The sequence below is a fragment of the Phyllopteryx taeniolatus genome, chromosome 10, assembly GCF_024500385.1.
Source record: "Phyllopteryx taeniolatus isolate TA_2022b chromosome 10, UOR_Ptae_1.2, whole genome shotgun sequence".
NCBI lineage: Eukaryota > Metazoa > Chordata > Actinopteri > Syngnathiformes > Syngnathidae > Phyllopteryx > Phyllopteryx taeniolatus.
In genome coordinates, this window is record NC_084511.1 from 14,849,527 (window position 1) to 14,873,571 (window position 24,045).

At 42.0% G+C, this 24,045-nt stretch overlaps 2 protein-coding genes across 4 annotated transcripts; one reads left to right on the top strand and one right to left on the bottom strand.

Moving 5' to 3' along the window:
• Positions 1-923: 923 nt before the first annotated feature.
• Positions 924-9,268, bottom strand: cetn2 (centrin, EF-hand protein, 2). Its single transcript, XM_061787360.1, has 6 exons — positions 9,129-9,268; positions 8,951-9,032; positions 8,696-8,857; positions 8,133-8,261; positions 4,876-5,013; positions 924-3,167 (listed from the first exon to the last, which is right to left on the bottom strand). The coding sequence occupies exons 2-6, from the start codon at positions 8,951-8,953 to the stop codon at positions 3,078-3,080; spliced, it is 522 nt and encodes a 173-aa protein (XP_061643344.1). The 5' UTR covers positions 8,954-9,032; positions 9,129-9,268; the 3' UTR covers positions 924-3,077.
• Positions 8,990-19,104, top strand: nsdhl (NAD(P) dependent steroid dehydrogenase-like). Of its 3 annotated transcripts, none has more exons than XM_061787349.1 (8): positions 8,990-9,292; positions 9,953-9,979; positions 10,058-10,219; positions 12,097-12,243; positions 12,332-12,460; positions 13,716-13,858; positions 16,844-16,946; positions 17,469-19,104. In XM_061787349.1, the coding sequence occupies exons 1-8, from the start codon at positions 9,134-9,136 to the stop codon at positions 17,799-17,801; spliced, it is 1,203 nt and encodes a 400-aa protein (XP_061643333.1). In that variant the 5' UTR covers positions 8,990-9,133; the 3' UTR covers positions 17,802-19,104. The 3 variants fall into 3 exon arrangements, with proteins under 3 accessions (XP_061643333.1, XP_061643334.1, XP_061643335.1); XM_061787350.1 differs by lacking the exon at positions 8,990-9,292 and adding an exon at positions 9,799-9,836; XM_061787351.1 differs by lacking the exon at positions 8,990-9,292 and adding an exon at positions 9,804-9,821.
• Positions 19,105-24,045: the final 4,941 nt, after the last annotated feature.

Sequence of the window (24,045 nt, forward strand, 5' to 3'; positions counted from 1 at the left end):
ATGTTGCAAATTTTGTGGGTATGTGGAATAATGTACAATTTTGTAGAAAAATGTAGAATTTGGATAATGTATAAAATATTTTGCAGTTTGAATCGTTCAAGTAATGTTGAAGAACATGGTGAATTATGTACTGATGTGGGGATTTTGTTGATGAAAAATGTAAAAAGATTTTGGTATCTGGGAATTTTTCGAATGTTGAAAATTATTCCCAAGGTAAATTGAATGAGCTGAACATTTTGAATACGTAATGGGAACAATATGACACTTTTTGACAAGGCGCTCCATTTTCAATAGGACTTTTTTTGGGGTAGTTTTAGGGAATTGTGTCGTCATAAGAAGTAAATTTTTTTTTTATTGCGATCTGAGTCCGGCCGAGCCAAATCTTTTGGTACCTCATTTGTGTAGCTACGTTAGACGGTGCATGCAAAATTCGTCGTGGAGAATGGGGAATGCCAGAATAAGAAGGAAGTAGTTTTTGATAATATGTAGGATAGTAATATGGGCTGGTTGGCTTCGCAGCAGGCCTACAATGAAGTTCTTGTGCAGAGGTAACAGGTCTTCATAACATCCATCAATTTTCTACAGCCCTTGTCTTCATGAGGGTCACAGGTGAGGTGGAGACTCTCCCAGCTGACTTTGGACGAGAGGCAGTGTACGCTCTGGACTGGTCACCAGCCAGTCGCAGGACACACAATAGACAAACAAACGTTCACACTCGTACTGATATCTGTGGACAATTTAGAGTCTTCATATTACGTGTATTTTTGGGGAATGGGTTAACGGGTGTTAACATGCACTGTACAAAGGAAGGCTGGAGCCAAAATTCAAACCCCGAACTTCAGAACTGTGATGCTGATGTGCTAACTACTCATCCACCATTCTGTCCCTTATTTATATCAGATTAATAACAAATGAAACGCCAGCAATGCTTAAATATTTATTCTTATCTGTACCATAAATACTGCTATTTTTGGAATTGTTTTGCAATGCCAATTCCAATGAAGTTGGGACATTGTTTTAAAAATAAATTTAAAAAAATATTTGCAAATCATGTTCAACCTATATTTAATTGAATATACTTCAAAGATATTTAATGTTCAAACTGATAAACTACTATTTTTAGCAAATAATCATTAACTTAGAATTTTATGGCTGCAACATGTTCCAAAAAAGCTGGGACAGGGTCATGTTCACCATTGTGTTACATCACCTTTTCTTTTAACAACATTCAATAAACGTTTGGGATTTGGGAACTGAGGACACTAATTGTTGAAGCTTTGTAGGTTGAATTCTTTCCCATTCTTGCCCGATGTACAGCTTCAGCTGTTCAACTGTCCGGTGTCTCCGTTGTCGTATTTTACGCTTCATAATGCGCCACACATTTTCAATGGGAGACAGGTCTGGACTGCAGGCAAGCCATTCTAGTACCCTCACTCTTTTACTACAAAGCCACTCTGTTGTAACACGTGCAGAATATGGTTTGGCATTGTCTTGCTGAAATAAGCAGGGGCGTCCATGAAAAAAACGTTGCTTGGATGGCAGCATATGTTTCTCCAAAACCTGTATGTACCTTTCAGCATTAATTGGCACTAACACAGCCCCATACCATCACAGATGCTGGCTTTTGAACTTTGCGTCCATGACAGTCCGGATGGTTCTTTTCCTCTTTGACCCGGTGGACACGACGTCCACAACTTCCAAAAACAATTTGAAATGTGGACCCGTCGGACCACAGAACACTTTTCCACTTTTCATCAGTCGATCTTAGATGAGCTCGGGCCCAGAGAAGCCGGCGGCGTTTCTGGGTGTTGTTCATAAATGGCTTTTGCTTTGCATAGTAGAGTTTCAAGTTGCACTTACGGATGGAGCGCCGAGCTGTATTTACTGGCATTGGTTTTCTGAAGTGTTCCTGAGCCTATGTGGTGATATCCTTTACACATTGATGTCGGTTTTTGATGCAGTGCCCCCTGAGGGATCAAAGGTCACGGGCCTTCAATGTTGGTTTTCGGCCTTGCCGCTTACATGCAGTGATTTCTCCAGATTCTCTGAACCTTTTGATGATATTATGGACCGTAGATGATGAAATCCCTAAATTCATTGCAATTGTACATTGAGGAACATTGTCCTTAAACTGTTCGACTATTTTCTCACGCACTTGTTCACAGAGGTGAACCTCGCCCCATCTTTGCTTGTGAATGACTGAGCAGCTCCTTTGATACCCAATCATGGCCCCCTGTTTCCAATTAGCCTGTTCACCTGTGGGATGTTCCAAACAGGTGTTTGTTGAGCATTCCTCAACTTTCTCAGTCTTTTTTGCCACCTGTGCCAGCTTTTTTGGAACGTGTTGCAGCCATAAAATTCTAAGTTCATGATTATTTGCTAAAAACAATCAAGTTGATCAGTTTTAACATTAAATATCTTGTCTTTGTAGTGTATTCAATTAAATATAGGTTGAACATGATTTGTATTGAACATAATCATTGTATTATGTTTTTATTTATGTTTAACACAACATCCCAACTTCATTGGAATTGGGGTTGTACATGCACTATACAATATATAAACATTGAAAAATACAGAGCACAGCAAAACTAGTACCTGCACAGTGTCCATAATGTGTAACTATAATACTGATCATGTAAGAGTTTGCATGTGATTTGAATTTACCACTTTGCTCCACGCTGAAACTCTGGTGGAAATTCTCAAATTGATACCATTTTATTATTCTGCTCCATCACTCACTGATGCCTGCCTGATCACGGTTAGATAATTGACTGTTCATACTGACTGACAATCAATCTAGAATAGACAATATAAATGGACAGACGGTATTCGATAACATGTTGGAATGAGCTGTGTGGACTGTATTGAAGCAAGCACTGAAATCTTTTCAACAATGAGCAATTGCCAATATAATCTTCACAAAAGTGCAGCATCCTGAAGAAGAGCATCTTGGACATTAATGGACCTCTTGATGAGATTTAACACGATTTACGGCCAATCTTTTGACACAATACAATACAATTTGAGAGAGGACAAAATCTAGGTGGCTTTCCATGTGATACCAAACGTTACCATCAGTACAGGCAGGTTTTCTTCATAATCCTTAGGAACTCTTGCTGGTTCACTTCTCCATCTCCATCTCTGTCTGCCTCCTCAATCATTTCCTTCATACAGGACAATAGGCGTACATGTCAATCAAGCAGCAAGATAATTATATCTGCAACCCAATCAACCCCAATTTTTTAACAACAGAAACCATCCATCCATCCATTGTCTGAGCCGCTTATCCTCACAAGGGTTGCGGTAACAACAGAAACCCAATACAGTAATTGCCAATTAGCAGTGCTCCCTTGTACTGGTTTACAATTGGTTACAGATGTCAGTAAAGACCGAAAGCTACTTGTTAGGTACAGATTAATGCTAATGATACATTACAAATTTAACAAAATTACCTTCAGTTGTGTAATTACTGTTCAAAAATACGTACATGAAGACTAATCGATTTCTCACAATAATTATCAACAATAATTTAACAAGGTAGGAAAGAATGATAAATATACAAAACTAATTCTACACTTGAGATGTTTGAAAGATGTATTTGCAAGCTGAATGGGACTTTTTTTGAATGGAGAGGGGCACTTTTTATTTAACATTTCAATGGGACGTGGGTATATTTGGGGGTGGGATGGGGTGGGGCTAGGGGTTGGGGGTTGGAGCGCGGGGGTTATGGCGCGCTGGGGTTGGGTCGTGGAGATGGGGGGGCGATCGAGGATTCGTTTGGGTGAGTTGTTACGTATTGGGTGAGTGTGTGTGTCAGTACATGTGTGTCTGGTGTGTGTGTGTGTATGTGTGTGTGTTGTGTGTTTGTGTGTGTGTGTGTGTATGTGTGTGAGTGTACTGTGTGATGTGGAGTGTCATGTGGGTGTATGTGTGTAAGTGTGTGTGGTGTATGTGTGAGTGTGTGTCGTTGTGTGTATGTGTCTGTGATCTGTGGAGTGTGTGGTGTGTGTGTATATGTCGAGTGTGTGTCCGTGTGTATGTGTCTGTGTGTATGTGTGTGTGTGTGTCTATGTGAGTGTGTAGTGTGTGTGTGTATCGTGTGTGTGTATGGTGTGTGTGAGTATGTGTGTCTGTGTGTGTTTAGTGTATGTGTGTGTGTATGAGTGTCATGTGTGAGTGTGTCTGTGTGTGTGGTGTGAGTGTGTGAGATGTGTCTTGTGTGTGTGAGTGAGTGTTTTGTGTGAGAGTGGGTGTGAGGTGTGTGAGTGTGGGTGGTGTGAGATGTGTTTGTTTGAGTGTGTAGTGTATGTGTGTGTGTGACTGTGTAGTGTGTGTGATTTGTACTATTTGTGATATGTGTATGTGAGTAGTGTGATGTGTGGGATATATGAGTGTGAGTTGTGAAGAGAGTTTGTCTATATATTGGTATGGATATATGGGGTATAGTATGTTATGGAGTGTATATAGAGTATGATTGTATATAGAGTTGATAGTGTTAAAGTATGTATATATTATATACATGTATATAGTAGTGTAGTGATTATACATATATATATATATATATATATATATATATATATATACACACATATATATATACACACACACATATATATATACACACACACATATATATATATATATACACACACGCACACACATATATATATATATATATATTGAAACCGGAGAAAAACCCACGCAGGCACGGGGAGAACATGCAAACTCAAACTCAACACAGCGGAGGCCGGATTTGAACCCGGGTCCTCAGAATTGTGAGGCAGATGTGCTAACCAGTCGCCCACTTTGTTACTTATGAAATTACTTAACTTCCCATGGAAATTTACTGGAAACTTTTGAGAAATTTCTTACCTGCAGCTCTTCATCTGTGAGGTTTTCTCCAAGCTCCTTTGCGACTCTCTTGAGGTTCTTGAAGGAGATCCTACCGGTCTCATCGTCGTCAAATAGGCGGAAAGCTTTCAGTATCTCCTCTTTGGAATCCTTATCGGCCTTGAATGAAATGAAGAGCAGTTTTATTCAAACCTGTCGTGAAACGTTAAAATCAAAATTCTGTGGCATTGACTGAGGCCTTAAAAGGTATCTGATCAATTTACTGTTTGAAAATGTTTGCCGCCTACACGGGTGGACGCCTTGGCGCTCTCTACCCACCAAAATGGACAAGCTTCATCTCCTCACAAAGACCAGTAAAGACTTTGCACTTTCTGCCGCCCACTGCTTCACGGAGACTTGGCTTTGTGAATGTATTTGGAACTTCAAGACTGTTTAGACTGAACATATGGGCGTGTCTTTGAAACTTCAACTGGCAGCTTGGCTGAACGTACGGACACGATTACATTCTACATCAGCTTCTGTGAAGCTGTGTGGACCAACAAACATTTTGCACGTTCAGTGACAACAAGCCGTGGTTCTCTGCCAAACTTCACCACTTTCGCCAGGCTTAAGAGGACACCTATCGGAGTAGGGACAGAGCACTGTACAATCAGGCCCGAAACCAGGTGACAAAAGAAATCAACATCGCAAAGAGAAATTAAGCAGAAAAGCTGGAAAACCAGTTTGCTGTGAAAAATTTTGGCGAGGATCACAATCATTGACCAACTACAAACGATCATCCCCCAAGCAGAGAACAATGAAGGATTGTCTGATGACTTGAATACCTTCTACTGCAGATTTGAAAAGGACACTTTGAGACCCCACACCCACCTAGCCGCACCACAGGCGACCACCATCACACCTCTGACTCCCCTTTCAGCATTGACTATTCACGAACAGGATGTGAAGCATGTCTTTAAACAACAAAAGATCAACAAAGCGGCAGCCCCAGAAAGTGTGTCCCCTCCTGCTTGAAAGTCTGCGCGGACCAGCTCGCTCCAGTTTTCACACAGATCTTCAATAGATCTTTGGAACTGTATACAGTCCCATCCTGGCTCAAATGTTCCACCATCATCCCAGTCCCCAAGAAACCTGCAATTTTAGAACTCAATGACTACAGACCTGTCGCCCTGATATCTGTCGTCATGAAGTCCTTTGAACGCCACATACTGGACCACCTCAAGAGCATCACAGGACCCCTGCTGGACCCCGTGCACTTTGCTATCGGGCAAACAGATGGATGACACAGTGAACATGGGACTGCACTTTATCCTGGAACACCTCAACGGCGCAGGGACCTATCCGAGGATCCTGTTTGTGGACTTCAGCTCTGCGTTCAACACCATCATCCCCAAACTCCTCTCCTCTAAGCTTTTCCAGCTCAACGTCTCGCCTGTCATCTGTCAGTGGATTTACGGCTTCCTGATGGGCAGGACACAGCAGGTGAGGCTGGGCGACACCACCGCATCCACATGCACCATCAGCACAGGGGCCCCCCCAAGGATGTGTCCTCTGCTGCTTTTCTCTCTCTACACAAATGACTGCACCTCAACACACCCAACTGTCTAACTCCTAAAGTTTGTAGACGACACCCCAGTCATCTGCCTCATCAAAGACGGTGACGTGTCTGCGTATCGACAGGAAGTGGAGCGGCTGGAGCTTTGGTGCGGCCAACACAACGTGGATCTGAAGACGCTCAATATGGTAGAGATTATTGTGAACGTCAGGAAACATCCTTCGCCACAGCTGCCCCTCGTTGTACAACTGCCCTATGTCAACTGTCAAGACCAAGTTCCTGGGAAAACCTCAATGCACCCAACTCTCAAACTCCTGAAGTTTGCAGATGACACCACAGTCATCGGCCTCATCAAAGACGGTGTCGAGTCTGCGTATCGACAGGAAGTGGAGCGGCTGGAGCTTTGGTGCGGCCAACACAATGTGGAGCTGAACAAACTCAAGATGGTAGAGATTATTGTGACCTTCAGGAACCATCCTTCGCCACAGCTGCCCCCATGTTGTCCAACTTCCCTATGTCAACCGTCGAGACCAAGTTCCTGGGAATTAGTCTCTCAGGACCTGAAGTGGGAGACCAACATCAACTCCATCCTCAAAAAGGCCCAGCAGAGGATGTACTTCCTGCAGCTTCCGAGGAACCACGGCCTGCCAGAGGAGCTGTTGAGTCAGTTCTACACAGCAGTCATTGAGTTGGTTCTCTATTCATCCATCACAGTCTGGTTTGGTGCTGCAACAAAGGAGGACACAATCAGACTGCAACGGACAGTCAAGCCTGCCTAAAGAATTCTTGAACCCACCTACACACTCTTGAGGACTTGCACGCTGCCAGAACTAAAACAAGGGCATGCAAAATCTTCTTGGACCCTCCACATCCTGGTCACCACCTATTCCAGCTCCTTCCTTCAGGTAGGCATTATCGAACAATGGAAACTAAAACCGGCAGACATTCCAACAGCTTCTTCCCTCTTGCCATGAACCTCTTACAATTTCATAGCAACATGCTGCCAATTTGCACATCTCTGTCAGAGACCTCTATGTTATTCATGCACTCACTGTTTTACAGAGCTGCCAAATGTTATCGAATGTCCATATTTTGTAACGGAAAGCACTAAACGTTGACTCATGGCCGTAACACTGATTCTTCCGTATATTGGAAAAAAAATTTCAGTGTCTGACCTTACCGGCGCGTCCACATTGAACAGCCGCTTGGTGCACGCTATCCCCACCCCCACACCTCACCCGCTGCCAAGCCATACAGGCGAAAGTTCTCTTTGCGTCCTCTGTCAACGCATTGTAAGTCAATGACCATCGCTTCCATGGTAGCAAATAAACTACTTACAGTGGGGCAAAAAGGTATTTAGTCAGCCACCAATTGTGCAAGTTCTCTCACTTACTGTAAAAAGATGAGAGAGGCCTGTAATTTTCATTCATTTTTAGACATGATCAGTGCATGTGATGGAATGCATAGTGCAAAGCAGGGTGTTTGTGCTATTTTTTTCATGGAACTTCTTTTTTTTAATTCCATATTAACCATAATTGTGCTACAATATATTTCACAACTATACACTATTTAAAGTCCATGATTAAATTATAGATTATATTAAAGTTATTATATTATATAATAGATTATATTATAGATTTAACAATTTTGGAAAAAATTTTTTTTTAATTTTTTTCCATGTAAATGTCTTGAAATTTTCTAACCAATAGGTTAATATGGTTACCATCTTTTGTGTCGTGACACTGAGGAAATTGCTAAAGGAGATCTTCCCTGTGGCATCCTTGTCGACTTCACCAATCATCTTCTTAATCTCCTCTTTCTTTGGTTCAAACCCCAGAGCTCTCATGGCAACCTTGCACAGAGAACAGAGCAAAAACAATACAAGTTTTATTAAATAAATACCACCATATCTACTATGCAAATACTGGCCAGGGGTAGCAACACTGAGTGTCCCTTGCTTTGTCGCAACACTGTCCCCTGTTGTAACTGTAATCAAAGGTGTAGTTTGCATTTGCATAATAGTACTGGCCCAGCAAAATCAAGTTTTCATTTCTACCAGAGGGTGACAAACACATGTTGAGTGTACTGTAATTCTTTATCATGTGTGTATTTTGATGGAGGAGACGACCACTGTTTCAAGAAATACTGTACATAAATAAAATGTATTTTAAATGGTTCCATACATAATAACCAATGCATTTCCCTTGTGGATTAAAATTTGTATCATTAGATAATAAATTTTCCCCCCATCCTGTCTCGATACACACCTGTTGGAACCCTCTTTACCTTGAGTTCCTTGACATCAATGTATCCAGCACCATCGGTGTCAAAGAGCTCAAAGGCTTCCCTGATCTCCTGCTTCTGCTCTTCAGTAAGCTCAGGTTTGGGGTTCGTCTTCTTACGAGGGGGAGGCACCGGCCCCTGCAAGGATGGCCTCTTGGCACACGCCTATTGGACACGCAAACAAGCCTCTCAAGATGATAACATGTACTGTATAAAATCAAGTCATATCCGTCAACATCGTGAGTTATTTTTACTCACCATTATTGATGTATTTGCCTGGCTAAGCAAATCCGCTATTATCCAGTTAATGTAACTTGGATTTATAGGCTTCGGAGACTCCCTGGAGAGAAAAAGGGATGTATTTTTTGTATTTAAATTCAGCTGCACATATCAACCACCACCCCCTTGCCTTAAAAAAAACAACTTTGGAATTTACACCGTATGGATAGTGACGAAGATGTAAATAAACGGAACGTTTGCCAGAGTCGTTCGTGTAGTAGCAGCTGTTGGTTCTGGAGACGTTTGTTTTGCTCACTCCCTTTGCCCGGAAAAAACAACCCCGTCAGAAATGGTGTTGGGGAGCTAGAACGGGCGGAAGTGGTAAATATAATCAAATATACCATTTGGGGAAAACGATGATTGGTTGTTGATAATCACGGGATAGGGAAAAAGCGACTCGATTGGACGGAAATAGTAAAACGATAATGTTGGAACAACTGTGAACAACTAAAACGTGAGAATCGCAATCATTTATAATATATAGAATTAAAAAAACATATTATATTGATTTTCTTTTGAAAAGATTCCGTCGGTTATTACTGTGACGGAATGAATACAGGCGTTTGGAAAAATCCAAGGCAGGATAATACAATAACGAAACAATATATTCTCCCGTGTTGATGTTTATTGTTCTCAGTTGTGACTAATAATGAAAACTGGATTCGTTTATACAAATTAACAAGTTACCAAATGAATAGTGTCCAACCTGTGGCGGCACAGAAAACGTATGTGATTGGCCCAAATTGTGGCGTTCTTTGACGTTTTCGTTTTCTGATTGGCTGATATAACACGTCATTCTGATGCCTGCCAATAAGTGGTAAGAACTAACTCGGCCGATTCATTGAGGCAGGTAACAGCACACATGGTAACTGATAAAAACTCACTTGAACAAAGCGTCACACATTCATTCGTGGCTGTCTGTGGTGTTTAAAAATCTAAAATTACACAACACTACCATTACTTTATCCTATTTTTTTTCAGCTGAATATGGCCACGCGGGTTCGACCGGTGAGTTATACCAGTTTGTTTCTCTTCTAAAAGTTTTGTCTTATGCCGTCTGACCAGATGACGCCATGTGTCTTTCAGAGTAGTAAGCGCTGTGCGGTAATAGGGGGCTCAGGTTTCCTGGGCAGACACCTCGTGGAGAAGCTGGTGGAGCGTGGCTACACTGTGTCGGTATTCGACATACGACAGAGCTACGAGCTGCCGGGCGTCACCTTCCACCAGGGAGACCTCTGCGACTTGCAGGTGAGGGCTCCATCCTCTTGGCCGGCAGAACAACTTCCAACCTGCATGCTGAATGTTTGCGTGATTTCATGGAGGCTCCCTCCCTGAATAATTCGAGTGGGTAACAGGACTCTTTAAAAAAAAAAAAAAAAAGAAAAGTTGATTCAAGTCTGCTTATAGATAAAGAGTTTTGATCCAAGAAGCTTAATGCCAAATGGCAGAAATGCACAATATCACAATTTTCATATACTTTACAAAGTTACTGATACACACTCCCCAGCAACAAAAGTAGGTACGCTTGCACGGTAACCTCCTCAAAAAATATCATCACACATTTACAAAAGTAATGCTAAAATTGGTTGGATACTGTCAGTGAGGTATTCATTTGGATATTATGTGGGGCAGCATGGTTGTCGACTGGTTATTATGCCTGCCTCGCAGTTCTGAGGTTCTTGGTTTGCAGTTCTGCTTGGGCCTTCCCGTGTTAAGTTTGCATGTTTTTCCCATGCTTGCATGGGGTTTCCCTGTGTACTTGAGCCTCCTCCTATATTTCAAAAATATGCATGTTGGGTTAATTGAAGACTCTTAAGTTGAATGTGAGTGGGAATGTTTTTTAAAAAATGTGCCCCGACTGACTCGCAACCAGTCCAGGGTCCACCCAGCACCTTGCCCAAAGTCAGTTGGGATAGCTTCCAGCTCTCCTGTGACCGTAATGAGGACAAGCACGATAGAACATGGATGGAGGTCTCATGGGAAATTGCCAGTAATGTTAGAATTTATGCTGTACATTTAAAAATGTGTTTCCTTTTGTTATAAGACATTCAATAGATTGATGATGATCCCAAACAAAGGGGTGACTTGCGGTGCAACTGAATGGTGAGTCTGTCCTTCATATTCATACTACTGTATGGGGCCATACTCCTGACAGCGTAAGCATAGTCCAAATAATGACGTAAAAGATTTTTAGAAATGGACATGGCATTTTACAGAAAATGCAAATGCCCTGCAGATGCTCACCATTAGTTGACAACTCGGCGCAGCACAAATGGATTTTCCAACTCTTAGGCTGCAACCTCCTCACTCATGGAGTAACCAGAAAACTAGAACGCAAACAAGAGAGGAATATTAATGTGCAGGAGGTATGAATGTGTGTGTGTGTGTGTGTGTGTGTGTGAATGATTGTCTATATGTGCCCTGTGATTGACTGGTCACGAGTTCATTGTGTACCTTGCCTCTCACCCAAAGTCAGCTGGGAAAGGCTGTAGCTACCCTAATGAGGACAAAAAATATATAAAAATGGATGGATTGACTACATTTTCTGCTTTTTGTAGACTGTAAATGACAAAGTAGTTGAGAATGCATCTCTGTTGTTTGAAGCCAAGTAGTGCACTATCTTCAGCCTCATTTGTTTCGAGTCACCTTGAATCAACAATCATCCATCCATCCATCCATTTTCCGAGCCGCTTATCCTCACAAGGGTCACGGGAGTGCTGGAGCCTATCCCAGCTATCTTCGAGCAGGAGGCGGGGTAAACCCTGAACTGGTTGCCAGCCAATCGCAGGGCACATTTCAACAAACGACCATTCGCACTCACATCACACCTACGAGCAATTTAGAGTCTTCAATTAACCTACCATGCATTTTTTTGGGACGTGAGAGGAAACCGGAGTGCCTGGAGAAAACCCACGCAAGCACGGGGAGAACATGCAAACTCCACACAGGCGGGGCTGGGATTTGAACCCCGGTCCCCAGAACTGTGAGGCAGACTCTCTAACCAGTCGTCCACCGTGCCGCTATCAACAATCAGTTCAACACAAGTAATACAATTCTTTGGCCCGCTACCAAATGGCCTGTGGCTCGGTGGTTGGAGACCACTACTTTGTGTTATTTTCCTTCAGGCTCTGCTGCCAGCACTTAAGGGTGTCTCTCTGGTGTTCCACTGTGCCTCTCCGTCACCCGCTAGTGACGACAGGGGCCTCTTTGAGAGGGTCAACATTCAAGGTACAAGCACTGTCATTCAGGCCTGCACTGAAGTCGGAGTACAGGTGAGACGAGCTAGCTAAAGAGGTCAGTGGTGTAGTGCATATAAGAGAGAATACACAAGGGTTTCAACATTTTTGTTGTTGTTGTCAGAAATTGGTGCTGACAAGTAGTGCTAGCGTGGTGTTTGAGGGATCTGACATAAAGAATGGGAGAGAAGATTTGCCCTATGCCAAGAAGCCTATTGACTACTACACAAAGACCAAGATCGAGCAAGAGAAGGTAGGAGAGAGGACATTTTCAATGTAGTTTGCCTGTTTCAACATCGTTTTACATTATGATGTACTTTTGCATGCATTAACACCACCTCTGCATACAGGGGTTTCCAAACTTTATTTAACAAACAAAATTTGCAGCATGGTGTTTTTTTTCATTTTTATTTATTTTATTCCCTGCGGTATATACTAAAATTAACATTTGACCCTACACTGATCTACACTGAGGGGCAAGGGAGGAGAAGACAAAAAGAAAAAACAAAGTTCTCATTTCACACTTCCTTGTTTTTCACCAATCACATACTTGGTAAAATGCTAGATTAGCAAAAAAAAAAAAAAAATATTTACAAATAAAATAGTAAAAATTATATTCATAATGCACCAATGATTACAGGCAACTCAGTTACAAACGGTGTGAGTGGCAATTGATCCACTTTCTGCTCAGTGTTGAGGTCAGTTTAGTAGAGATGGCTTGTTTTGGTTCTGAATGTGGAGCTGGGGTTCTGCTGCTGAGTCAGTACAGCGGGGGATCTAATCTAGTCGCATAAAGGTGAATACATTTATAAGCTACGGTAGAAAACTAACTACAATACTGTACACAAGACCTTAAAAAAAAAGGGGCTAATTGTAAATGGGTAAATATAATTTTAATTACGTTCTGAACTCCATACCAGTTTGGTATTGTGCAGAGTAATGGTCTTCATAGCTCTGTAAAGAGACCTCAAACTTCAGATGGGTCTCTGTACGACTAGCGACGTACGGTGTTTCGAGGTTACCAATGTCGTGCAATGAACTAGTTTGTGCGGTGGCGTAAGAATGTCATCACAAGCCACTTACCACCGCGTTTGCTCCTTTTTATTTCAGTTTTATAATTATGGCCTAAAAGTGTTTTTCCATACAAATAGTTACTGTATTTCTGCATTAGTAATAGTCTACAGCGTGTTCAATTCCAGAAAATCGGCATAATTATGGTAGCAGGGAACATAATTAGTGAAACATGGAAGCAATTGTGGCACTAAGGTGCCTTGCTCAGAGGCACGTCAGCGTTGCATGCCTGTGTCAGTGGGGGAAGCAAACCTGGGGCCTTTTGGTCACTGGCCACATTCTTAGTCACTTGTACTGCATCCAACATCAATTAAATAAAAACCATTGACAATGCTGTGGTTAAAAATAGTGTAATCCTCAAGCACTTGCCTTCAGTCACAAACTGTCACACTAATGCATGTTTTCTCGCATTTTGTTTTTGCATGTTTGTGTCCAAGTTGGTCCTGGAGGCTTGTGACAAGCAGAAGGGTTTCGTCACCGTTGCCATCCGTCCTCATGGCATCTTCGGACCTCGGGACCTGCAGCTGGTCCCCATTCTGGTGGATACAGCTCGCAAGGGCAAGATGAAGTTCATCATTGGGTGAGTCAGCATTATATTATTCATCCATCCATCCATTTTCCGAGCCGCTTCTCCTCACTAGGGTCGCGGGCGTGCTGGAGCCTATCCCAGCTGTCATCGGGCAGGAGGCGGGGTACACCCTGAACTGGTTGCCAGCCAATCGCAGGGCACATAGAAACAAACAACCATTCGCACTCACAGTCATGCCTACGGGTAATTTAGAGTCTCCAATTAATGCATGTTTTTGGGATGTGGGAGGAAGCCGGAGTGCCCGGAGAAAACCCACGCAGGCACGGGGAGAACATGCAAACTCCACACAGGCGGGGCCGGGGATTGAACCCGGGTCCTCAGAACTGTGAGGCTGACGCTCTAACCAGTCATCCACCGTGCCGCCTTATATTATTCAAAATTTGTTTATTTGTTGATCTATAAAATGTTGCAGTGGAAGCATAGCATTGTGGCAGTAGCAGTTTGTCACTACATGCAGTATTTGATTCTTGTCTGTTGTGTTTTACAGCTGTACTATCGGCATAGCAATCTGCAATGCTTGTAGAACTGCACCCACCCGTTTGAAGGCTGCTGACAAAACATGATTTATTGAATGTTCTCAAAAACATGCGTCACTCAGTACATGCACAGTGTAACTGAGCTACTTCTCGTTATTTAATGCAATATATTATTTAATACAGTTCCCAGGTGTCTTAACAGCATGTCTGTGACACGCTTCTGTCAAATTACCCCAATGATCAAGATTTATATTACGTGTCACCCTCCCTATTTCTTGTCTTGCTGAATTTAGCCGTTCATGATCGGGCACCCCGTCCTATAAACTGCTGAGCCAATAGCGTGCCCGGCTTCTGTTACTTTGCCCTTGGGGGGAGGTGGAGCCCTGACATTATGAGTAGAGCGACTTACATTTACGGGATGTGTTGGGAGTTTTTACTTGTGGAGACAGCAAATCATACACGCCGTGGGTGTATGTGACACCTGGACACATGAGCAAATGCATCCCCACCACCATGACCAATTTTCCTCTTCAAAGTAATAGTACGAGAAACCGTGAAATCCGTTGTATTCCGCGCATCAGTACGAATGAGACTCGAACAAATACTGTACAGTATTTACTTTCTGGCTGATGGGCACTGTAAAGGGAAACATTTGTATCAAAAGAGACTGAGGTAAGAAAGAAAATGGGCCCCTCCAGCAAAGTGGAGACTGTGGAGTATAATACAGCAGCATCTAAGGGACAGCAACAGGGTAAGCTGACAGATGTCTATTTTGGCTGTATTTGTTACAGTGGGAAACTCTCATGTGCTATTACTTGGCTTACCGGGTACTAGAAATTGTATTTCGTAAGGTGCTATTTCCAATGGGAATACAATAGCTAGTATAGGGCTTCGCTGATTAGGTACAGTGACGTGAAAGTCAATTACTGTATTTTCATGACCATAAGGCGCACTTAAAAGTCTTAAATTTTGTCCAAAATGGACGGGGCGCCTTACAATGCGGCGCGCCTTATGTGTGCACCGAGTTCCAAACTCTGTAAATGTTGTTGTGTGACTTTAATGAGCGCTCGGCTTGACTGACTGGGAGCATTTCCTGCCGACACGCTGCTTATATAGAGGAAGGCGGACGTGACTGAGGACAGCATGCGGACATAAAGGGGGAAGGGTGCGCGTGACAGAGGAGGCTAAAGACACGCCCCCAGTCGGTATATAGTTCCGGTATGTGCATCGGTTTGGCTAAGGACCCCCGAAAATGGCACCCACAAAGACACACTCTTACGAAGCACAGTTTAAACTGCAAGCTATTAGTTACGCGGAGGAACGTGGGAATCGAGCAGCCGCGAGAGAATTCAAGCTCAACGAATCCATGGTTCGCAAGTGGAGGAACCAGGAAAACGAGCTTCGCCAAGTCAAGAAGATGAAGCTGAGTTTCCGCGGGAAAAACAAAACGTGGAAACAAGGCGAGGTGGCCTGAGTTGGAAGACAAACTCGGGCAATGGATTAATGAGTAAAGAACAGCCGGGAGAAGAGTCTCTACAGTCACCATTCGACTGAGTGCAATAACTCGGGCGTTCAAAGTGAAGTTGCGAGCGGCGTGGGAGTGATTGATGACAGATGGTGAACCCAGCTTTACTAAGACTACGAGGCAGTGCCGGGCGAGTTATGCCACAATTAGTGAATGGATTGTGAATGCTTGGGCTAATGTGTCTGCTCGCACTGTTGTTCGAGCTTTCGTAAAAGCCGCATGGCAACGAGACTGACTCGAACCTGCCGTGTTTGATTGAGAACTTGCCCAGCTGTTCATTTCGGATACAGAACATGAGGACTTTGATGGATTTGTGGATGAGAATTGATAAAAAAATAACGTGAGTACTTTGTTAAATACTTCAATAAAGTACAACCGAACTCAGTTTTGCTCCCGCTGCCTTTTTAAAAACATTGTTTTAGCGTTCATGCATACTACCGTATGTTTTAAGCTAGCGTATGTTTTACCATGCCTGCGCCTAATAATACGGTGCGCCTTATGCTTGTGTTAAATACAGAAATAGACCACATAACTGAGACTGCACCTTTTAATACGGTGCGCCTTATGGTCGTGAAAATACGGTATGCTGGGTATTTTCCATTGACCTTTTAATTCACAAAGTAGAGTATGTAAACTAGGTAGCTGGTGTGTGTTTCTTCTGTGGAATACTATATGTTCAGATCTTGTGTGGACCTTTTTTTATTTTTCACTTAAGAGTTTTACATATAGAAATACCTCAACTTATAACCACATTATTCACGTGTTGGGTCGATTATTGAAAAATTGATTGGTTTTCGTTTTAGTTGGGCTGAGTAGCATACACACTTTCTTTTGATCTAACCTAATGTGTCAAGAAGGAGTGATTTGCAGTCCTCCCCAACTAAAAATCAGTGTATGGCAGCCCTTTGGCTTTGTAAAACTAAGGTGACTCAAGTATTTTTCTTGCCTTTGGTCTTCATTTCATGTGTTCTCCAGTGACGGTACCAACCTGGTGGATTTCACCTTTGTAGAAAACGTTGTACACGGACACATCCTGGCTGCTGAGCACCTGAGGCCCGACTCTCCCATATGTGGAAAGGTGAGTGGGAATAAAATCTAAAACGTATAGTGTACACCAGTGAATCCCAGCTACAGCGTGTCTTGACTCCAAAGAGATCATCAGATATGCCACAGGACATTATCCTATTTCACCTAATTGGTCCAAAATTATTTATATCCTACAAATAATTTATCTTTGCTCTTCTATCTATGCCAGCAATTTATAGTGACAGGCGGAAAAATTAAATGCTCTTTCACTAGATGACAGAAGGTACAATTAAGCTGTGTATGCACTTGTTACCATTCATACTACAGAATAATAGCATTGTGCTCAATTAAACAGGCCAGAATTTAGCACTGAGAAGGTACATTTGGGAGAAAATGGAGACCAGATCATCATTATTTCAGTAAACATGGGTTTTGTGACATTTTTGCTTGGTAGTGTGCAGTGAGAATTTCTGATGTAAAATATGTTCCTTGGCTCAGTAAAGGTTGGGAAACGCCTCTATTTATTTTGCATTAGCCTGCTGAAAACTTTTTTGTTTTCTTTTGTTTTCTCTAGCCGTATCATATCACTAATGATGAACCGGTTCGGTTTTGGGACTTCATGTCAGACTTGTTGGTTGGTCTGGGTTACGCTGCTCCACGTTACCACCTGCCCTATATGCTCGTGTATGGTCTGGCCCTTCTGCTTTGGCTGCTGGCTCTGCTGCTTCGCCCCCTGATGTCCTTCAAACCTACGTTTACGCCAATGAGAGTGGCTCTGGCCGGTACCCACCACTACTACAGCTGTGACAGAGCCAAGCAGGACATGGGCTATATGCCGCTGGTCAGCCTGAAGGAGGGTATCACACGCACTGTGCAAAGCTATCCTCATCTCAGGCAGAATGCTTAATAGTAGAGTAAAAGTCGTAGTAGCAGTTGACGCACATGCACTGAATGGACTAATCTTAGTGGACACCATTTCAAACTATCAAACCTTGCAGGTGGGCAGCATTTTTGTGCCTTTTCAATTGTAATGTTACATTTGCACCAGCAGATAGCAGTAGTTTGTCCTTTCAGTCAGAAGGTTCACCAACCACACCTGCAGTATCTAATGTGATCCAATAGAAAATGAGTCTAAAATACTGGATTTAGAACTGTAATTATGCTTATTCACTGTCAAAGGGTGGAAGAATCAACACTGTTTAATATTGAGTTCACAGATCTAGTGGTTCACTCGCCTGACTTTTGTGCAGGCACCGTGGGTTCAGTTCCCAATGACAGACGTGAAGGGTCATCTCATCCATCTCTTTATGTGCCCTCATGCGATTGACTGGCCAACAGTCCAGGGTGTAGTTTGCATTTTGCTCGATGTCAGCTGGAATTGGCACCAGCTCCCTATAACCCTGAACAGGATAAGTGGTATAGAAAATGGATGGTGATTCATATTTTGGGAAAGATTAGGTATATGAAGAATTATTCAAATTTAAAAGCATTTGCACAGTACGTCATTTTCCATGCCACAACAAAGAAAAATGCGTTTATGCCCCAAAATTGTCCAAGATATGAATGATTTTGGGGTTTAACTGTTGCTAAACAAGCTATCAAATCTGATGCAGGGCAGTTCTAGTCCACTCTTAAATATAACCATAATAATAAATGTCAATCAAAACTGAACATTATGTTTTTAGGCAGAATATTTGTTATAGCTTTTGTATTGGATCTCATTGGATTACGTAAATTGTGGCAGCAGTGTGGATTGGAAGCTCTTGTTCTATACACACACATTCATAATAAAAAACTGCTTCAAGATATTTTTACAAGACATGTCATGTTATCTCTGTGTTCTGTCCAAGTTATCAGTCCGCTATGTTATTAGTTGCCATTACAAGTGAGCACCTGAATTCCGTTTTCCTTTCCCGCATTGTAGTGAGTGTATTGCACAAAGCAAAAGTCCATGAAGATATGCCTTTGTATTTTTTGATTCAAGGAACAGAAGTGTCCCTTGAAGGCTGCCTTCCAGTTCATCTGATGCTTTATGTAATGAATTACAACACTGACTCTTCCTGTCCTTTATTGCCTATTCTCACTAATGCTAAGATCCCTGTAGCCAAACTCTAAATATCTTATTGGACCTCTTTCCCAGATGATAGAAAGCTGTTATAAAAATGTACTGTACTTCAATACAATTAAATAAATACAAAGATTTTGTTGTTGTTGTGAAGTGACAAAAATATTGTAATTCAGTACTTGAATTGAACTGTCCAAATATTTCAATGAGTGCTCTGGCCTGTAAAAACAAAATTTCGCAGCCCAGGCCAGTTTGGGACCCAAATGTATTACATCATGTATAGTCAGAGAGTAAAAATATGATGAAGAACACAACAAACTGATATCTTATTACAGCAAATGTGAATTAAAAAGCACTTTGTCATGAATTTATCTGTTTGACAAATAGCTCACTGGATTTTATACTGATAGAAGGCAACTGGCATTGAGTCCTGAGCCAAAGTTAGGGAGAGTTAATAAGGCCCAATAATTGAAACATTGGATTTATGTTGTCCTTTAAGTTCTGTGATCCTGGTATTTTGCTTTCTATCCCCTTGTGCTCTCATAGTGATTTCCACTCTGCATCAGCAGCCCCATAAATGTATAATCGCCAGGGGTGTAACTGTATGTTAAAAATCACAATTCGATATGTACCTTGGTTTTAAGGTCATGGTTTACTTTACGTGGGGTCCAGTTAGGGAACAAAATGCAAAACAAACTGCTTATGTTTTGTGAAAACAGGAACCGACTTAATGGCATCTAAAATATAACCAACAGCCAGCATATTTTCTTTTTAGGGAAGTGCAACATCAATAGTTTGTTTTCTTGGGAAATAAAGGATGCAGACAAATGCAACAGTACTAAAAGTGATTTGATTTGTATTTTGCACCACACAATTTTTTGTGTGTATGTTGCACTGATCTTCACATTCACGTGATGCTGTTTCAAATGAGTTTACCAAGTTTGGTATTCTGCCAAAAGCATCTCTCTAACCATGATGTCCGCTAGACAGATGCTGAGCTGCACTGTGTTTGTAATGGACAAGGCGTATGGCTAGATTGTGAGGCAGTTACACTTCTTGTCCTTTTTCTAATATATTCTTTGTGGGAACTCTAATAATCACTCCGTCAAATACATAATTGTCTCTGCATTTTAATATTATAATTTTTATGATAGCAAACCAGTTTTGAACAGAAGTCGTGGAAAAATTGTGGCAAGCTCTTGCCAGATCTGTCCCGCAGGCCTCGAGTTTGACACCCGTGCTGTAACTTGTCAGGATGCTGAGATTCTATGTGTTAATTTCATTCATTCTTAAATAAATCTGTCCACATATTCAATATATCAAACTGGCCTTGTTACGTTGGTGGCATCATGGCCAGATATTTTACATTCTCTTTTTAATTCTTCTCCAGCAACCGTAATTCCTCATGATTGACTGCTGGAATCGCAGCCACTGGCCAAGGCCGTCAAACTGGTTTGCCGCTTCAGGGCAAATAAAGGGAGACAGATCCAGCTGAGGCAATAGACCCGAGCATTTACATGTGCCACGCCGAGTGAAACTTTGCTTGCTTTCGCCATCTGACTGCAGACTTTTTGCGCAATCGATTCACACCCTTCTCATTGTAAACGGTTTTTTTTCCAGAGCATGATTGTTTTTTTGTAGAAACAACAGGTGTCCATAATGTGTTTTCCTGCTGCACAAAATGTTCATGACATACGTATGTTGCCATGTCTGTCACAGGCCTCCATTTTTTTACCTACCTGTGCCCTGTACAAAAGTACTCACACTCTGTACTTAAGTAGAAGTACAGATACTTGTGTAAAACAAAACAAAAACATGGTAAAATTCAAAGTAGTCGTCCCCCACGATATCATTATGGGATTTTTTAAAATTGTATTTATACCATCGATTATTTTCTATATTGCGGGATTTTGCTGTGATTATTTTTCCACACTGTTGACTCACATAGCAATAAGCGTGAGCCAGGAGGAAAAAAAGAGCTTTAAAGATGGAGAATTTCCCAAGTTCGGGCTCATTTAATAAGAGAAGCTAAAGAGCAACGTGCTTATTTCAAAGTAAAATTGGCTCAAGTTACTCAACTGCATTTCTCTGTTAAAGTAAACATTCAATCATCATTAAATATCATTAAATATAGCCTGCCACTGCTAGTTAGAATTAATTGTTATCCATAGCAGGTGGTTTGGATAGAGGGAAGATGGAAACAGCTGCCAGTCTTCTTTCAATCTCTATAGTGAACAAACAGTAACAAAATGAAGTAAACACTACCACATTCCTCCTGACCTGTCGACGACCTTAACTGACACCATCAGTCATAGACAGTGGCTAAATCTCTCTCTCTTTTATTTTAACGGGATTCAAATCTGTCAAGCATTTCAGAAAAGCATTATCATTAAACAAAACCTAACCAAAAAGGAATTAATGATGGTTGTATTTAAAAAAAAAAAATAATAATATTTCACAAATTCTGCCAGGGCATGTAAACTTACGAGCACAACTCTACATATATGCAGTCATATGCTGGGATAGGCTCCAGCATGCCCCTGACCCTAGTGAGAATAAGGGGAACGGAAGATGAATGAATGTACCCCTATCATATTGGAATGAAAATGTAGGCTACACCTTTCTCATAACCTCGAGCTGGCGGTGACATTGGAATGAAAGTGTTCAGCTTTTTTGTAACCTCGAGATGGCGGCATACATTTGTATAATGTGAAAGTTTTTTCATTTTCATTTTGCATAATGCGCAGTATTGACTTTTGACATTTTTTGGGGGGGGGGGAAATGCGCACTGCCTGACTCGTCGCCACACGGCCGACCGGCAACCATGCTGCAGTCACTCGGCTCCAAATTGATTGCGAGAAGGGAAGCCCTTCTTTAAAATGACTGTTGAGTGTCGGATGTAAAATGGCTTCACCTATATATATATATATATATATATATATATATGCACACACACACACACACACTTGGGTGCTACGTCGTTGGGTTTCGTCTTGTGGGGTGGTCTGGAATGTAAAATCTGCGAAAGAATGGGGGATTACTGTACTGCTTCAACTCCTGTACTTAAGTGAAAGTAAAAAGTAGAGTGAAATGTACCCAAGTACAAAAGTAAAAATTATTTTTTTTACTGTCAATTACATATAATACTGTGCCCGTTTAACTTTCATTCATCCATCTTCAGTACCGCTTATCATCAGAATCATCTTTATTTGCCAAGTATGTCCAAAACACACAAGGAATTTGTCTCCGGTAGTTGGAGCCGCTCTAGTACAACAGACAGTCAATTTACAGAACACTTTGGAGACATAAAGACATTGACAAAAAACAATTGTGCAAAAAGATGCAGAGTCCTCTAGCACTTAGAGCAGTTCGAATGGCTAATATCGCAATAGTCCGGTGCAATGACCATTGTGCAAAGGGCACTGAGACTTCAAAGAGTGTATGCGGTTTAAAGTGACGAGTAGTGCGATAATCTGGGACAATGGTTGTGCAAATGTTACAGATACTCCTCAATCAGTGTGCAAATGGAGCAGATGCTACTCTGGCATGAGTGGCCACTATATGCAAATAGTGCAGCACGGCGAGACAACTACAGTGAGTGCACGAGTAATACATAATTGGCCCCACAGAAATGTGACAACGAACTCAAGTCAAAAAATTGCCAGCTTGTTGTAATGGAATTATAAGTTAGCTGTTTAAGAAGTTGATTGCAAGAGGGAAGAAGCTGTTGGAATGTCTACTAGTTCTAGTTTGCATTGATCGGTAGCGCCTACCTGAGGGAAGGAGCTGGAAGAGCTGGTGACCGGGGTGGGGAGGGTCCGAGAGGATTTTGCATGCCCTTGTCTTAGTTCTGGCAGCGTGCAAGTCCTCAAGGGTGGGTAGGGGGGTACCGACAATCCTTTCAGCAGTTTTGATTGTCCGTTGCACACTAGTTTCACGGGCGTGCTGAAGCCTATCCCAGCTGACTGGGCGAGATGTGGGGTACACCCTGAACTTGTCTCCAGGCAATTGCAGGGCACATACAAACAACCAACCATTTGCACTCACATTCACACCTACGGGCAATTTAGAGTCCTCAATTAACCTACCATGCATGTTTTGGGGGATGTGGGAGGAAACCGGAATACCTGGAGAAAACCCATGCAGGCACGGGGAGAACATGCAAACTCCACACAGGTGACGCCGGATTTGAACCCGGGTCCTCAGAACTGTGAGGCAGACGTCCTAACCAGTCGTGCACCGTGCCGCCCCGTTTTTACTTTCTACACACAAAATTGTTTCCCTGTTTTATTAACTTGCACTGCTCATATTAGAAGAAGACATGTTCAAAGAGCGAGCTCGCGTTGGCTTTTATGCTATTAAAATGTGTTCCCATAGCTTTGCTAACATTGTGAAGTGTCTCACGATAAATGCTAAGCTCCCTAATTTTAACAAAGAACAAAAAATACACTACCTGTGTTTTTAAACATCAGAAGCGTGTCTTTTTTTCATTTGCCATAAATTATTCTTGCAGCCAACAATATCAAACAATTCTCTTAAACAAAGAAATACATTAGAGAAATGGAACAAGCCTATTTTGATGACGTAACAAGTAGAAAGTGCAGATATCTGTTTTTAAATGTAGAGAGTAAAAGTAAAAAGGACCTCTGAAAATGAATAATGCCCCAGTAACTCACAGATATCCGGAAAATCTACTTATGTACAATGACAAGGTATTTGTACTTCATTACTTCCCACCACTACGCATGTAAGTACAGTAATATCTCAAGGCACCTACCACCACCTTGATAATAATCTTTGCTCAGTATTTCTCTCAACTCTGTATTTGCTGCTGGTCTTATGTTAACGACATGTGCTTCGTGCCTCATGAGCATGAGAGCAGTTCTCGTTCCCGCCGGAGACATTACCAACGTCTCGGCCCTTGTTGTCATGTCATCCTTTTCTCCCCTGTAGGTAGTCGGCCACATGCAAAGCAGCGATTTGCTTGCTCACTCTCAAAGAACAAAGTGATTGCCAAGCAACCTGTATTAGTCACAGTGTTACAAACACAGTGCTCCACCCCACACGTCTGCTCCCCTCCTTGACT